Source organism: Zeus faber, assembly GCF_960531495.2.
Source record: "Zeus faber genome assembly, chromosome: 3".
Lineage (NCBI taxonomy): Eukaryota > Metazoa > Chordata > Actinopteri > Zeiformes > Zeidae > Zeus > Zeus faber.
The window spans coordinates 3,820,856-3,839,384 of NC_137190.1; the positions used below are offsets into that span (position 1 = coordinate 3,820,856).

Consider the following 18,529-nt stretch of genomic DNA (forward strand, 5'->3'; position numbering starts at 1 on the left):
GAAAAACAAACGGGATTGTTTTTCAGCTGCCAATAACAGACCCATTCATATTCTTCCGGTGTTGCGCAGGCTTATGGAAAAAGTTGTTGTTGAACAGACACTACACAATCTTTCACTAAATGAATTAAACTGTAATTTCCAGCGTGCTTATGACGCAAATGAATCTATGTGCACAGCACTAACAGAGATGACCGACAAATGGTTATCCTATATTGACAAGAAAATGACTGGAACTGTATTAATAGACAGTATTTGATGTTGTAGACCATAGGTTATTATATTTAACGAAACTAAGTGCATATGGATTTAGTTCTATAGCAATAAACTGGATGAATAGCTATTTATCCAATAGAATGCAGTCTGTGTTTTTTAATGGCAGTTTTTCCTCCCCCAAATGCTTACAGTGCGGCGTGCTCAAGGGGGGTTGCCTTGGCCCGCTACTCTCTTCAATATTTACCAACGACAAGCCTTACTCTATGTTTTGGATAAGTGCAGTGCGACTCTATTTGCAGATGGTACAACTATACATTTGGCATCAACTAATGTAACTGAATTCATGAACACTCTTCAGTCTGAACTGCAACTATCACTTGGCTGGATATGTGAGAACAGAGTTGATAATCAGTTGTGCCTATCACTCAAACGCTCAGATATTGAATAGGTTTGAGAGGAAAATGGGGAGAGGAATATCCTGCATTTGACGATGTTCCTCTTTTCTTACACCAGCCTCTAGAGTGCTCATGACCCAGGCACTAGTTTTATCTCACCTTGATTACTGCTCAGCAGTCTGGTCAGGTGCAACCAAAAGAGATCTGTCTAAGCTCCAAATAGCTCAGAATAAAGCTGCAAGGCTCGCACTGCCCTGTCCGTTAGGTGTGAGGCAGAGTACAGAGAGAATGTATGCCAGTGTCTCATGACTCAGAGTACAGGATAGGTTGGCATGCAATCTAATGAGTTTCTTTTTCTGTTATAATAAACAACCAAATTGTCTGTACTTATGTGTGAGACCAACATAGTCACATTAACAGGCAGGCTACGAGGGGTTATCTACTTATAGTCCCTGTAAAGCAACAATGAATATGTGTTCTGAGTTTGTCAAGCCACAGAACAATGTGTTACGGACCATCCAGCCAAATTTAAATGATTAATAAAATGGGCAAGCATATAAAATTAGGTTTCAAAATCATAAAAAAAAGGTAGTTCCCTCTGATCTGTTTCGCTGGGCAGGGTCGCTCCCTCCCCCGCACTCTCCAGTGCCCCCTGCTGGCTCCTCCGCAGGCCCGGGCGGGGCTCCACGGCCTGCTAGCATGCAGCTAGTGCTGACGTTACCAAACCTGCGCTGCCAAACCATTAGCCGGTTATTATTTTGTTCCTGGCGTGCCTTGCATGAGTTGACGTCTCCCTGAAGACGCCTTCTACTCCGTGTGTTTATTCCCAAAACAGTGTATTATCCCAAACTCCGGGTTGTTAGCTTAGCTTATTTCTCCACTGATGCGCCGATTCCCACCCGATGTTTATACAGTATAGTGTTAGGGGTGGGGGCCATGCTGAGTATGACCTCTCTACGTCGGCAACCATGATTTAGCCCCGACCCAAAAAAATCCGGACCACAAAAATTGTGAGAAACAGTTTAACGAATGGTTTTACTCCACAATTCAGTCCGACATTGTTCAATCTTATCACATGTTTTCAGAAATGACTTTCGAACATGAATAATGTGTTTAGGAACAAATCACTGAATTTACCTTACAATTACTTTACAACAAAAACCCAGAACAGATGCAGTGTGCAGATCTGCAATGTACAGAGCCATCACAATGTGCAACAAGCTCCCTACTATGATCACTGAAGCACTCACTAAGGCACGTATTTAAAGACTACTAAAAACACATTAACAAGAAACCAATAGTTAATTAACCGACCTGAACAACTGAGATGGAATGCAATTTGACGTGTTGTTTGTTTAGTTTTTTCTTGAGTTTTACTTGTCTTGAACATGTTTTCTTACATTAAATGTCCTGCTTTATACGTTATATTTTGTTGTGTGGACCCCAGGAAGAGTAGCTGCTACCTGAGTGACAGCTAATGGGGATCCAAATAAAGAATAAAGACTAGAGACTGGACATTGGAGACTGATGACTGGAGACTGGAGACTGGAGACTGGTGGCTGGTAACTGGAGACTGGTGACTGGTGATTGGTGACTGCATTTGAAGCGTGAGACTGTCTGCGGCCAATCAAAACATTTGGGGAACGTTCGGAATCCTCCTTCGCAGGAATGAATTAGGAGGAATTCAAACGCCTGAGGCTAGAGACAGACTGGAGAGAGAGAACGAGCAAGAGAGAGAGAGAGAGAGAGAGAGAGAGAAGCTTCTAAACAGCCTCCCAGCCCCTCTCCCATCTCCTCCTCTCCTCTCCCACCCTCGTAAACATTGTCTTTCTCCCCCCTTTCTCTCTTTCCACCTCTCCTCTCATTTCCTCTCATCTCTCCTCTTCCTTACTTTCTCTACTCTCTCTCTCCTTCCTCATCCTCGCCTCTCCTCTTTCCTCCTCTCCTACTCTCCTCCCCCTCCCCTCCCGTCCTCTCTCCTCCTCCTCCTCCTCCTCCTCCTCCTCCAGATAAGGTATGCCGGGGGGCGGGACACCGTGGTGCAGTTCATCTTCTACCAGCCAATCAGGTTCCAGTGGAGAGAGACGGACTTCTATCCCTGCTCCGTCTCCTGTGGAGGAGGTGAGGGGCCAGGGAGCTTTGGGGAAAGTGGGCGGGGTTCTGCTTGGTGGGCGTGGTCAGTTGATGCTTGTTTCCTTCTCCACGGTAACACGACTCAGCAACCAAACTCACAAAGTTACCCCAGTTTAAATATTTGACTGTGTGGCTGAGCTGTAGGGAGCGGGGCCTAAGAAAGCCAACCAGTCAGGATTAAGGAATTAAGGAACAATGCTACCTCATATCTCCCCCTTCTCACACCCATTTCGGTTATTAGTAGTAATTGCTGAAACCATGGAAACAATGCTGTAAACCTTGATATTTGTGATTGTAGGTTTGCGGTTTTGTGTGAATCAAATTCCTCCAAATTGATCATTTACAGCCATACATTGGGAGCAAAACTGGATTTTGAGTAAAGGCCCTGTTTAAAATGTGAGATACCGCCTTTACATTTACATTTACATTTAGTCATTAAGCAGACGCTTTTATCCAAAGCGACTTACAAGGCAGAATAACATTCAAGCTACAACTACAACTACAGCTACAGCCTTAACCTCTTTGCTCCGAAAAGTTAGTCAATATTCCTGCGTCTGAAAGCTGCCTCTTATCTTCACTCCTCCCGAGGTTCAGGTTCTCTCTTCTTAAATATATATTTTGCAGCTTTAAATTTGCTTTTGCTTTTTGGTGTTGGAGTTTCCTGTCGACCGTCTCTTCCTGCCTGATGATGCTGTATTTTAGTGTTTTGAGGCGGTGTTTGACCCTCAGGTTCTGCAATATTTCTGATGGTATTTCCACCAGGATACCAACTGAACTCTGCAGAGTGCACGGACATCCGCTCCAACCAGACGCTGCCAGAGCATCACTGCAACAGCTTCCCAGAAAACACCAAGCCCACGCCCAAACTGAAGGAGTGCAACATGGAGCCCTGTCCCGAGAGGTAGGGGCAGTTTGAGTGCTCCATTTCCAGTGTTCAGAGTTTCCTTTATTTATATATCAATTTATTTATATCTATCTATCTATCTATCTATCTGTCTATCTATCTGTCTATCTATCTATCTGTCTATCTATCTGTCTATCTATCTATCTATCTATCTATCTATCTATCTATCTATCTATCTATCTATCTATCTGTCTATCTATCTATCTATCTATCTATCTATCTATCTATCTATCTGTCTATCTGTCTATCTATCTATCTATCTGTCTATCTGTCTATCTATCTATCTATCTGTCTATCTATCTATCTATCTATCTATCTATCTATCTATCTATCTATCTATCTGTCTATCTATCTATCTGTCTATCTATCTATCTATCTATTTATTTATCTATTTGTTTATAAATACACCTTATATATTTTTTTTGATTTTTCTCACTTTATTTAGTCATTTATTTGATGTATACATACTTATAATGCAGTTTTTTGGGAAATTTACGGGAGCTAAGCTAGTTGATCCCCTCTGCAGCCCTGCATTGTGCAAACACAGTTAGCAGGCAGCTCGTCGCTATCTCAGCACGAGACACATGGGATGAAATTTGTATTCGAGCTGTCCAAGTTATTACGATCTTCCGATCACAATTATTTGAGCTAATTGAGATCCTTACGAGGAATTGTCTAGAATCCACAATCCCAGATTCCATAAAATTCCATAATTACAAAATTCCACAATTTCATGGGAACTTTGAAACAATTTTAGAAAATTTTCAAGAAATAACATGTTTTCCTCATTTGGGACTCCCTCAGTCTGTGCGTCGAGTGGAAATCACGGGTTGGCAGCCCTGGTTGGTATCGACCTCCCCGTCTGAATCTGCGTTAGATAGATAGAAAACGAATCATCCCTTTGAGGAAAAAAAAGCTCATTTATTTGATAAACAAATTCAAAGGTTCAGACCTCGCCAGATGTTGCTTTTTCGCTTCTAGATCGCATCTTTGATCGTCCCGGCGCTTCTCAGCGCCGCGATTGATCGATCAGGTCTCCAATCAATAGGCTCTTCATTAGCGGCGGCTTGGCTTGTGAGCGCAATTGAATCATTTTCTCTCGCCTGTTTTAATCGTTGTGATCTAAAAGGCCAAGTGACGCCAGCGCAGCAGTTTAAAAGGTCTCTTGGATGACCGCCCCACAGCCCGGGGCCTGTGCGTCAGGCGCTGTTAGGACGGCTCTTTATCTCGGGTTTGGGCCTTTTAAGTGACGCTTCATCTCCCTCTCAGCGACGGATTCAAGGAGGTGATGCCGTACGACCACTTCCAACCGCTGCCCCGGTGAGTCACACCCACACCCACCCTCTCACGGGCGTCTGAAAGGCCTCCCCCGTCCCTGGGTGGCTCTGGTTATAGGTCCATCAAGGTTTATTTTAAAGTGTCCGTATTGCCGGGTGTTTGGAAAAATCTAAACGATCCTTCCTTTAAATGATCCCCCTGGTTGTTAAAGGTGTGAAAGCAGCGGCGCCTCGAATGGAATTAACAAAATACCCAAATCTCAAAATGTGAGCGAGCCATCGTGAGGAAAATGGTCAATAAAGTCAAATGTTTGTGCTGACTAGTAAACTGGCTAAAACTCAATTTAACGCGGGTTTGGTTTTTTAAGGTTTTTCACTTTCATCTGATGTTGGCAGAGTCTGTGTGTGTGTCTGTGTGTGTGTGTCTGTTTGTGTGTGTGTGTGTGTGTGTGTGTGTGTATGTGTGTGTGTGTGTGTGCGCGCGCGTGCGTGCGGGTGTCTGAGTAAAACATTAGGGTTGGCTAAAAATATAACTTTCAAAAAATAACTTTCAAATGGTTAATTAAGCTACGAGAAGCCAAGGTTATTTTATTTAAAGATGTTCATACTTGCTCTGGAGTTGATTAATGATCGTACTGATGAACTAATGAAAGAGTGAGTGTGGATTTGCGTGAATCTATGCAAATATTTGAGCAAAAGAAAAAAACTGGATGGATCTGAAACTCGACTCCTTTCAAAACACAAAATGGCTCCTTCCTCATGCATGAACATTGTGCATCCAAGCAAACACACATGACACACACACACACACACACACACACACACACACACACACACACACACACACACACACACACACACACACACACACACACACACACACGTCTGACAGCACATGCAGCAGGCGTCCTGCACTCGTCCTGCACTCCTCACTGCAGCGAGTCTGGAATCCATCCCTGCGACAGAAAGCTTAATTGACGAACAAAAGTCGATAAGTACGAGACGTGTACTTTCGGCTGGACTCACTTCGTTTCCACTTCAATCTTTCCTCGCACGTTAAATAGCCGTGTGGAAATCCAACGTGGCATCACACTTCAGACGTCGTTCTGCGCATCGTATGGCGCTGAAGACCACGCCCTGCTGCGCCGTGTTTAACGTGGTTCACATTTTGGACGTCATGTTAAACATTTGGACGTCACGTGGGGAGCTTGGAGGAGCCGGATGCAGCCGTGTGATGAATACATCTGATTTTGAGATCTATATTCCTCAGTGCACGGACTGGTGATGCACCTATGAAATAATTCAATATTATGAACGTTCTTCTATTCCTGGTAAAATTATTTCACTAATTTCCGCTCGGAATGTACATCGATATTAATCACACTCAAACGACCAGACGTCTGAAACGTCCAGGTGATACTTTTGGCCCGAACAACGCTGAGAATAAAAAAAGAAAAAAACGCAGAGCAATAAGCAATCAGAGCAATAATATTATCAGTAATATTACTAGTACAATTATTTGTAATATTATTAGAGCCCTGCGGCTGGACCCCTAATCATAATAATATTCTGTATAATAAAAAATAAAATATATAATAATAACAATAATAATAATAATAACAATAATAATAATAATGATAATAATAATAATAATAACAATAATAATAATAATGATAATACTAACCACTTAAAATATGGAAATTATAGAGTGACATTCGTTATAATTCCCTATGATTAACCTGCCACAATTGTAAATTATTTTGTATGGTGTGGCCTTTATATTAGTACATAGTGGTAACACAGATTCCTTATTCAAAGAGAGATTTAGGACTCTGATGGTCTTTGACGGGTGTTTTTGTGATGTAGGTGCTTAGTGCTGTATGTGTATGTGTGTGCAGCTGGGAGCAGGGCCCCTGGACGCAGTGCTCGGCGTCCTGCGGCGAGGCGGGCGGCGTGCAGAAGCGCAGCGCCACGTGCGTGGAGGACGACGCCCACGGACGCTTCCTGGCGGTGGAGGAGTGGAAGTGCACGCACTCCCCCCGACCCTCCACCCAGCAGCCGTGCAACACCTTCGCTTGCCCCCACTGGGTCGCCATGGAGTGGTCGCAGGTCAGCGGGACTGGTGCATTGTGGGAAGTTGGTCAACTTGACACGTGCTCAACGGCACAATGGTGGAATAGAATATAATAAAATGGAATAGAATGTGGTGGGATAGAAAGGATAGAATGAGATAAAGAAAACAAAGAGGTATAGAAGAGAATATAATAGGAAGTACAATAGCATAGAATTGAAAGAGATAGTATATAATCGAATAGAAGCAGTAGAATAGAACAAGATATAACATTTATATAATGAGATAAAATAAAATACATGGAATGAGGTAGAATACAATAGAATAGAATTAGATTTCATATTATGGAATATAATATAATGAAATGACAGAATAGAATAGAATGGAATGAGTTAGAGATGCTGAGACACAACAAAATAGAATAGAATAGAATAGAATAGAACACCTCCCGTTGCGTGTGTTCTCTCTCAGTCCAGAGCTGCCAGGACCTCGACATCCTGACTGGAGCTCTGACATACACATCGCGCAGTCACAAATAACAGCATCACACCGGGGTGTGGCGTGGAAATGTGTAAAAGTGTAAAAGTTTCGATTAAAGCGTGATCACAGTCAATAAGGGTATAAGAACGAATGATTCCACTGCTGTTCTTCGCATCGCTGTGTTGTTTACTCACTTTTTAACTTTCTTTTGGTTTAATACGTAATGAATGTTCTACTTTTTAAATCTCTGTTGTTTGAGTCTTTCATGTGGAACGGTTTGAAGTTTGCAAGTTTTAAAAAGAAGAAAAGGATTTTGAGTTATTTGTGACATCCCTTTTATTCTAAAGAACGTCTGTGAAGCACAGATTCCACGTTTTATGCTTGCCTGGCGTCTCCCGCAACGTAACAAACTGAAGTGTATGTGTGTGTGTGTGTGTCTGTGTGTGTGTGTGTGTGTGTGCGTGTGTTGCAGTGCACGGTGACATGCGGCCGGGGGCTGCGGTACCGTGTGGTGCTCTGCATCGACCACCGGGGGCAGCACATCGGGGGCTGCAAGGCGGCGCTCAAACCACACGTGAAGGAGGACTGCCTGGTCCCTGTGGCGTGCCACAAGCCCCGAGGTGGGAGAGCCGTGCACGAGAAGGCACATGCACGAGCATTTACTGGTGTCTATTTGTTGGCTCCATAAGTGTGTGTGTGTGTGTGTGTGTGTGTGTGTGTGTGTGTGTGTGTATGCGCTGTGTTCATTTTATTGTGGCGTTGGCTTGTGTGTGTATTTCTGTTTTTATGTATGTGTGTTTTGTGTGTGTCTGTTTGTGTTTGTGTGTCAATGTGTGTATAGTATGTGTGAGTGTGTCTATGTGAGTGTATGAGTCTGTTGGTCTTTGTGTGTCTGAATCTATTTGCGTGCGTGCGTGCGTGTGTGTTTGTGTGTGTCTGCCTGTCTGTCTGTATGTGTTTGGGTGAGTGTCTGTTTGTGTCTGTGTGTCAATGTGTGTATAGTATGTGTGTGTGTGTGTGTGTGTGTGTGTATGTGAGTGTATGAGTCTGTTTGTCTTTGTGTGTGTGTGTGTGTGTGTGTGTGTGTGAAATGCCAAAAAGCATCGGGTCAAAGCCTGATGCTTTTATCCTGATTGAAGCACCAGCACACACACACACACACACACACACACACACACACACACACACACACACACACACACACACACACACACACACACACACACACACATACACACACACACACACACACACAAATACAAACAGAGTCATACACTCACATAGACACACACACACATACCATACACACATTGACACAGACACAAGCAGACACTCACAAACACATACAGACAGACAGGCACACACACACACACACACACACACACACAACACATATTCAAACACACACACACACGCACACACATATTCACACACACTCACGTACTCACACAGTGTTGGCCCTCCACCACTAACTGTGATGAAGTTCTGAGCTTCATGTTCTGTGGCATTTTATTCCTCTGACAGAGATGTATTACTGTTAATAAGGTCGGTGTTTGGATCCTGCTGCGCTCCGTATTTAGTCGCATGTCAGGCTGCGATATCGTACTATGATTATATTTTTATCACACACGCTCGGGTTATGAATGTGTGTTGACCCATTAGAACAAACGTGTTTTCATGTGTTTCGCGCCACGGCACGGCGCCTCCGGCGGCTTTTACGACCAGCTGCCCCGCCAACGCACAGCCTGCAGATTAACGCCCCGTGGCCTCCAAACCCCTGTCCACAAACACAAAAGCCAAGGTGCAAAATTTGCTGCTCCAGGCAAAGATTTAAGCAGGGAATCTGTGTCAACTTTGAATCAATTAAGCTTGAGTTTACATTACATTACAGCGGCACGTTAAATACATCAAACAGGATTTACTGAACCACTGAAGGGATTTGGACGCGTACGGTGCTTTTTTTATGACGAAACAACTGCTGAGTCGCAGTATTTCACTTGGAAGTCTGTTTGGGATCAGGAAACTCAACGGAGCAACACAACCAGGGAGGCAGAACTCAGAAACACACTAGGAATGCACATTCTATCACATGGATGAACTGTATTCCAGTGATGTGATTGCTGTTCCCAAGTGCCGTTCACTTCCTTCCGTTCTCATGTTGACTGGTGACTGTGAAGTGCCTTTGCCTTTAAGCTGTAAAACAGCCATCTTTATGGACCCAAGTGGGCCATGAGGGTATTGCAGGCCCTCCTCCCAGCGGCCAAATGCAGCTTTGATAACTATATGTGTTTTGGAAATCCCTTATGGTGAACTATGGTGAACTTGGTGAACTATCCAGTACACAGACATTTTACATTCTGTCATGGGAGTTGATGGCTTAATTCAGACTGGTGAGGCCTGTACTTAAAGGAATTAAAAGTGAATATTTTTTATGTAGAAATAAAGTTGTTTTTCTCCTTTATTCATAATTCGGGGTTATGCTGTGTGAACGGGTCTTACTCTGTTATTCCTGATGGAGGCTCCGCCCCCAGTTTGAAAAGTGACTTTACGTCCTGCTTCCTGCAGAGTCCGTTCCCGTGGAAACCAAGGAGCCCTGGCTGAAGCAGGCTCAGGAGCTGGAGGAGCACCGCACGGCCACCGAGGACCCCACGTGAGTGCACACACACACACACACACACACACACACACACACACACACAGAAACACACACACACACACACAAACACAGGCACACACACAGAAACACAGGGCCGTGTGAATCTGTCGGCTTCGGTTTCCTTCCTCCCTCTGCCCGTGATAAGTGTGTGATTATCGCAGACTGCGCTGGGGCACTGGTCAGCGCTGATACGCTGCATGGGACCCCCCTGACATGACCCCCCATGCACCTCCAAAGCTCTCAAATCCCAAATCCCTGACAGCAGAGCGGCCAGGACCACCAAGCTGCCAGACACCAGACACTACAGAGTGGAATGCACTTTTATACGGCAGTGTTAATAAATGTCAAGCTGTGCTTTTTGTTGTAATTTATTTATTTATTAATTTCTCCTGTGCTGTCAGCATGCTGGTCATACAACACAGAGTATTTGTTCCATTACATCTAGGACAGAGTCTGCAAGTGGAGTTGCACTTGTCCACCTGCAATGAAACTCTTTATTCATTCTTTAATCATCAACAACTGCTGCAATAACTCTGTCCTGTGGACAACCTGAGGGACGAGCAGAACCACCACCAATCCCCCTCTTTGGAGAACCATCTAACCATGTTTGGGTCTTTATACAACTAATCTTAATTACTACTCCAAGAGGGAGAATCACCACGGGCGAGACAAATAAACATACAACAACAACATGTACATGGAAAAACATGAACATAGAAACAAACAACAACATGTACATGGAAAAACATAAACATAGAAACAAACAACAATATGTTCATGGAAAAACATAAACATAGAAACAAACAACATGTACATGGAAAAACATAAACATAGAAACAAAAACAACATGTACATGGAAAACCATAAACATAGAAACAAACAACAACATGTACATGGAAAAACATAAACATAGAAACAAAAACAACATGTACATGGAAAAACATAAACATAGAAACAAAAACAACATGTACATGGAAAACCATAAACATAGAAACAAACAACAACATGTACATGGAAAAACATAAACATAGAAACAAATAACAACATGTACAGGGAAAAACATAAACATAGAAATAAACAACAACATGTACATGGAAAAACATAAACATAGAAACAAACAACAACATGTTCATGGAAAAACATAAACATAGAAATAAACAACAACATGTTCACGGAAAAACATGAACATAGAAACAAACAACATGTACATGGGAAAACATAAACACAGAAACATCGGACAACAACATGTATTGAAAATCAGAGTAAATCAGGTCCAGGAAAACTGGAACAGCAATTGGTCACGTGGCCTCTTCCTGTGATAGTTATGGCAGTAAATGAGGGAGAAAAGGAGAGGGATGCAACCGGGGGGGTGCTGGGCTGCGCCCGCCCCACCTCAACCGGCCAGACGCCCCTTCCAGCCGCAAGCCCTGAGCGTCCATCCATGTAGCCGAGCATGCTCAGTGCAGGACACCTGGATGTCAGTCATATATAGCTATATATATATATATATATATATATATATATATATAAAATATAATATAATATAACGTCCACCAAGAAAAATGAAATTTCTTGGTTCATTGATTTACTGAAACAGGAGAAAGAAGTGATAATATTCAGATATGGATTATAATTATACAGGAGCATTATCATATAGTTTCTGAAAGTAAGTGTCCCTGTCGGTTGTATATTTATATTTTAAATTTAAATAAAAAGTGTTTTGCAAAAGATATTTCCACATAGACTCGTCGTCTCCTCCTCTCTGGCTGTTTCTGCTCAATGTTGTTTCTTCTACTGTAACTGCTCTGCTTACATTGCACCTCGGTCGCAACGCACTCTCCTCCTCCGTCGCCGCGGTGCGTCTGTGTTTGTCTGTCTGTCTGTGAGTGTGTGTGTGTGTGTGTGTGTGAGTGTGTGTGTGTGTGTGTGTGTGTGTGTATGTGTGTGTGTGTGTGTATGTGTGTGTGCCTGTGTGCGTATGTGTCTGTGTGTGTCTGTGTTTGTCTATGTGTGTGTGTGTGTGTGTGCATATGTATTTGCATTAGTGTGTGTATGAGTGTGTGCTGTTTTTGTGTGTGTCTGTGTGTATATGTGTGTTTGTGTCTGTGTCTGTGATTTTGTGTGATTTAGTGTGTGTGTTTGTATGTGTGTATTAGTGTATGTATATGTGGTTGTGTGTGTGTGTGTGTGTGTGCATGGGTGTGTGTGTGTGTGTTAATGTGTGGGTGTGTGTGTGTGTGCAGGCTGTGCATGCGTGTGTGTGTGTATGTGTGTGTGCGCACTGTGCGTGTGTGTGTGTGTGTGTGTGTGTGTGTGTGGATCTGTATGTGTGTGTGTGTGTAGGCTGTGCATGGGTGTGTGTGTGTGTGTGTGTGTGTGTGTGTGTGTGTGTGTGTGTGTGTGTGTGTGCTTGTAGGCTGTGCATGTGTGCATGTGTGTCTGTGTGTGTGGATCTGTATGCATGTGTGCGTGTGTGTGTGTGTGTGTGTGTGTGTGTGTGTGCTTGTAGGCTGCGCATGCATGTGTGTGTGTTTCAATGTGTGTGTGTGCGTGCTGTGCATGTGTGTGTGTGTGTGTGTGTGGGCTGAACATGCGTGTGTGTGTGTGTGGGTGTGTGTGCGCTGTGCATGTGTGTGTGTGTGTGTGTGTGTGTGTGTGTATGCTGTGCATGTGTCTGTGTGTGTGTGTGTGTGTGTGTGTGTGTGTGTGTGTGTAGGCTGTGCATGTGTGCGTGTGTGTGTGTGTGTGTGTGTATGCTGTGCATGTGTGTGTGTGTGTGTGTGTGTGTGTGTGTGTGTGTATGCTGTGCATGTGTGTGTGTGTGTGTGTGTGTGTATGCTGTGCATGTGTGTGTGTGTGTGTGTGTGTGTGTGTGTGTGTGTGTGTGTGTGTAGGCTGTGCATGTGTGCGTGTGTGTGTGTGTGTGTGTGTGTGTGCGTGTGTGTCTGGCTGGGCTGACCTCGCTGGCTTGGGTCCGCAGGAGCAGAAAAGCGACTTATCTGTTCTGACAAACCTAACTGCTTTCACAGACTCTCTGAGGCGCTCTCACCCTTGTAAATGTATTTTATATTCCTTATTTTTTAATACCCCGGCTTGAAGAATGCAGAGTGAGAAGAGAATTGTCACTATCATTCACCGTCTTTCCCCAAATGTTGCCGTTAGTATTGAAAGCTCGCATGTGTGCAGAGCGCTCGGGCCAAACTGGTTTTCAGCTCAGCCTCTCCACTTCCACGACACATGGAATACAGATAAGTGCACTTTCCAACGCCTTCTCCAATAAATCAGCCGTATTTTCCACACAGATACAGCAAACAAGCCGCGGCTCCGCTGCGTGACCTATCTGCGTCCATATTGATTCAAAAGCATCTCTACCAGCCGTCCCTCCCCCAACGCTGTTGGGTCGCACCGAGGCTTTCGTTCAGGTCCCGCGGTGCCGCTCCGGGTCTCAATAATAAATGTTTTTCCTTTATCTGTCACGAGCCAGGACTTCGTTCGGGGAGTTGAGCTTTGTCTCAGCTCCACACCCACTCCCTGCTCCTCACCGCGCAGCGGAAACAAACATCACCTTCATTTTATTTGAAGGTCTACATTCCATAACACTTCTCCTCTCTGGTGCTTTTTCCTGGCACGTGCCATAAAGACCTCATTACTCAGAGCATGTGAAGTAATTGCTAAAGCCGTGGCTGCAATGAATCTTGGCTTTATTGTCTTTAAGTGTGCTCAGCGTGTCCCTGGGTCCCTTGGCTTTGACTCCTTTGCACTGGGCGGCATGATGGGGAAGTGGGACGTGGCGTGACCTTCCCTCTGCCTGGCAACCCAAGAGATCTGGGTTTGAATCTCTTCTTTTCCCCCTAAAGACATGTCTCTTGAGAGACTGTAGTCAGTTAAAAATGAATAAATACGCTTAAAAAATATTTATTGTTTAACAAAAATGGATGGGTGCATTTTGAAGATGGGAGGAGCATCTTAATAGAATTAAATTTATGATGGAATCAGGTTCACGTGACTTCCTGACTCATAATAATAATGAATAGGCCTCGCTGTACATGGAATTTTGGATGCCCAGTCATTAAAACGTTGAGTTTTGCTTTTCAAGCAGCTTCTAAATATTGCACAAAAACATCCGAGCACCAACGGTCTCCTCCCGCCCCATCCTGCAGCTTCATCCCCGGGCCGTGGTCTCCCTGCAGCACCACCTGCGCGCCGGGCCGGCAGACGCGGGAGCTGCGCTGCATGGTGCTGCTCTCCTTCACCCAGACTGAGGTGGAGCTCCCCGAGGAGGAGTGCGGAGAAGACCGCCCCCCGCTGGAGAGACCCTGCAACATGGGCCCCTGCACCAGAGCCCCAGGGGACTCTCTGCGCCTCCAGGAGCCCGGCGTGCCTGGGGGGTCCGGTGCACCGGGCGACGGGCCCCATCACTGGGACTACCGGGGCTTCACGGTCTGCTCGGCCTCCTGCGCCGCCGGTGAGATCTCTGAAGCAACTGAAACTGACAAATCCTTAATTCAAAGGCGTTTCCATCCTCCCTCCACCCTCCCTCCATCCTCCCTTCATCCTCCCTCCACCCTCCCTCCATCATCCCTTCATCACGCCTGTCCGCCTGTCGTTCCCAGGGGAGCAGAGGGTGGTGGTGCGCTGCGTGGACCGAGGACGAGGCGTGGAGGTGGAGGACTCACGCTGTGACACCACCAGCAGGCCGGCGCTCATGGTCCGCATCTGCAACCCGGAGCCCTGTCCCCCCAAGTGAGTCCCCGCCAGGGGGCAGACTCTGTGTGTGCCTCTCACTTTGAAAATACCCAATTCATTCCAAAACCTTTGAGTAGAAGATGAGATAAGATACGATCATATGAGATAATAAAGGATCAGATAAGGCTTTATTCATCCCCAGGGGCAAATTCAAGTGTTTGGGCAGCAGACATGAGGAGTGACAGGAGAGTGCAAGCCAGAAATACATTGATTTAAATAGATAAAATAAATGATGTAAAATAAATGTACAAATCTATAAACGGAAGCTAACAGGGAGTAACACTGTGTTAAATAGTGAATCCAATATAAGTTGATGGCACTTACATAAAAGTAAAGTACAGGTCGTACATAGCAACATATACAATTATACTAGTGGTAGATAGATAGTCTATAGATATATCCATCTATAGACTGTTTAGTTAGCAGTTTATCAGTGAAAATAATGGTATAATAGCATTTTAATAATACTAAAATCAATACCTCTACTAATACTACTACTACCAGTAGTATAATAAGTATAATTATTAAAAGCGCTATAGCAGCAGGGCAAAAGCAACAGGTCACGGCAGAAAAGAAGTAGAAAGAGATACTTAGTCTATTTAATACTAATATATGCGACAAGTTACACATTCATTCCTTTAATGTTGAGGTTACTTTTCTGGACGGTGGACATCTTGGCCAAACAAGCTTCTTTATTTTCGGCCGGCGGACAGGGAACGCATAGGCTGCCCCGTGCTAATGCATCTTAATGTGACCTCAGTCTGGCGCTGCCAAGCCAAACAGCTCATTCACATTCTTTGGTAAATCTCATTACAAGCGCGGGTAGCAACCTTCCCCTCCGAGCACATACAAACAAATTGCTTCTGTGGCCGCACAACACCGTCGCCTCGGTTACCGTGTCCCCCAACAGCAAACATCCCCAACACCAGAGGTGGTAGTAACTAGTCACATATACTCATATACTCAGTTACGAGTGATCCTCTGAAAAAGTTGTACTTCTCTGAGTACACTTCTGAAATGCGACTTTTTGCAAGTGAATGTACTTCTTACTTTACGCCAAATATCGTACATTTCCCCACATTTCGAGTACGCGTTTGGTTTCAGTTCGAGTTTGGTTTCATCCGTCATCCATCTTTTTCATTTCATTGAAGTAGTTGAGAGAGTGACTGATGACTACCCGTTACACACGGAGGGAAATAAATACATTAAATACATCGACAATAAAAGAGTATTAGGGTCACGCAAAAACAAAGAAGTACCTCTGTGTTCCGGGAATAAAACTCGGAATTCTGACGTCGGGACCGGCGAGCGGAGCGAGGCTCGCTGCCCCCACCCGCACCGTGCCCGCCACTACCCGCACCGCCCCCGCCACTACCCGCACCGTGCCCGCCCCCACCCACACCGTGCCCGCCCACACCTGCACCATGGCTGGCCCCACCCGCACCACTCCTGCCCCCATCAGCACTGTGGCCGCCCCCCACTCCCACCCGCGCTTTGGCCGCCCCCACCCGCCCCGCGCCCGCCCCCACCGCCGCCGTTAGGCAGCAGACGGTACAGTACGGGGAGGGAAAAAAAGATAGATGGATAACGAGAAAAATTGTTAAATAGATAAATACATCTAGAATAAAAACACACTGTTCACTCGCTTGTTTTAGCTTCACCAAAAATAAATAAATGAAAGCAGAGGCCAAACAGGGCACCCCCGCCCGCCTTCCCACGGCCCGGTGGCGAATGCGTGCGTTGAACCCAAATATAGTTGATCCAAATAGTGTAGTTGTTGAAATATATCCTGTTTATTCCTGTCGTGACACATGCCTCTATCGGCATTGGGTTTATAATCAATTCATAATTCAACATATTTTACAGCTCTGACAAAGAGTTTTGTTTTAGATCCAGGTTTGGTGGAACGCTCAGAGCTCAAAGCAGTGGTGCACACCGGACGGACGTCAACGCTCCGGAGCATTCCCAGCTCCTTACCAACCCCAATGGACTTTTCCAGCGTCTCGACCGAGCGTTCATTTCATCGCTGGCTCGCGGCCGCTGACGTGCCGCCGTGTTGCCGTGCGGTCGGCATGAGACCGCTGTTTGGACTCAACCCGATTGGCTCTCACGCTGAAGTAAACGCAAAGTAAACAGGTGTCCATGGCAACCTCAGATGGTGGGCTCGCTCGACCGTGTCGCCCTCTTCCTGTCGGGACCTTTCTCTGATTCTGTTTCCTGTTTGTTTATTTGCCGGAGAGGCGGGATGGGAGTCGCTGTCCCCGCTCTGTTTTGGCAACTTAGCGGCATTTGGAATGAGGGGGGGGGGGGGACACCAGCTCAGAGGCCGAGCGAGGGATCCGGAGCCGAGGAGGGAGAGATAGGGATCGGCCCTCCAATTCCCAAATCACCAGCTCAATCCTCAGAATTAGGCGCAGTAATTGGTAAGGTACACAACGGGCAGGTGTTTCCAATCGCTATCACCGGCGAGGCGACCCCTCGGTGCTCCGGCCCCCCTCCTCCGCAGGATCCTTTATTCCTCTCACGCGCGGCGAGGGAGAGGAATAAAGGCAACTTTGGAAACATTAATCAGCCCCCCACCCCCCGACCGTGTTACAATAACTTTGAAACCGAGTCGGTCGCGGGCATTGAAGCCCAGATAAACAGAGGCGCTCCGGCGACTTTGGATAAACACCGGGATGATTGTTGGAAGCTCGTGCTGAAATGCTTCACGGAGACGGAGCGTTGTTGTCACGAGACGCCGCTTTGTTGTACCGTTTATTTGCCGTATTTGGTCTCACCAAACAAGCAGCTCGCGGGATAAACACGGCGAGGCATCCAGCGAGGCCGGTCCGGGGAAACCGTGCGCGGCCAGCACAGCCGCATTCTGCTGGAGTCGGGGGGGAGGAGCGCACCGGCGGGGACGCAGAGCCGTTCAAAATGATAGATCTGGCATTTTAAACGGGCGTACGCTGGATGTTAAGGTCACAGGCTGCATTTGTTTGCAAAGCAATTAGGTTTTCAGCTCCGCTTTGGTGAAACCCTATGCAGGGCCCGCAATGTCACTTCGGGGAGAGCGGCGGCAAAGAAACGGGGAAAAGATTAAAAACATTCTAATGGCTTAACGTCTTGAATCTGCGCTGAGAAGCGGCGTAAACAGCCACATGTGGCGTGGTCTGGAAGGGAGTTCAGGTCACGGCAAAACAGATAGTTCTGTTGAAATGAAAACCCTCTCCGCCGGCCAACAAGCCGCCTAATCAGAGTTTGGGGCGGGTTGCCAGGTCAGTGGGTGTATTATGACTTATGGTGTTTTTGTGCCTCTCCCAGTGTCTGTCCTGGAAACTCAGACGGGCTGGATACGGCTCCGGCCCTGGGAAACGGATTACCGCGCCGCTAATAATACGCAGCCCCTCGCATTAAAACAAGCCCGGGGCCACGGAGAACGGCCCCGCAGCGAAGCGCTACCTGCCGCACCGTCCGCGCGGCGGCCCCGGTTTGATGCCGGCACCTCTCCTACATCTGCGGCGAGTTTTGCTTCACAGCTTGAAAAGCACTCTGTATCATTTGCCGAGTTGTCTGATGTGAACTCCGCTGAAGCGACGCCTGGTTTCCTCATGGAGGGGGGGGTGGGGGGGGGGGGGTGGAAAATTATTTATAATTTCGGCTCGGCGGGGC

General features: G+C 45.9%; 1 protein-coding gene across 2 annotated transcripts in view; it reads left to right on the forward strand.

The window, feature by feature from the left end:
• adamtsl3 (ADAMTS-like 3) overlaps nucleotides 1-18,529 on the forward strand; it is a 169,396-nt gene that overhangs the window by 110,775 nt on the left and 40,092 nt on the right. For both annotated transcript variants that reach the window (XM_079997512.1, XM_079997513.1), the window contains 8 exons: nucleotides 2,618-2,729; nucleotides 3,504-3,642; nucleotides 4,915-4,965; nucleotides 6,821-7,031; nucleotides 7,946-8,093; nucleotides 10,039-10,123; nucleotides 14,290-14,594; nucleotides 14,743-14,872. In XM_079997512.1, coding sequence (XP_079853638.1) covers nucleotides 2,618-2,729; nucleotides 3,504-3,642; nucleotides 4,915-4,965; nucleotides 6,821-7,031; nucleotides 7,946-8,093; nucleotides 10,039-10,123; nucleotides 14,290-14,594; nucleotides 14,743-14,872 — 1,181 coding nt within the window. The remainder of the gene's footprint in view (nucleotides 1-2,617; nucleotides 2,730-3,503; nucleotides 3,643-4,914; nucleotides 4,966-6,820; nucleotides 7,032-7,945; nucleotides 8,094-10,038; nucleotides 10,124-14,289; nucleotides 14,595-14,742; nucleotides 14,873-18,529) is intronic.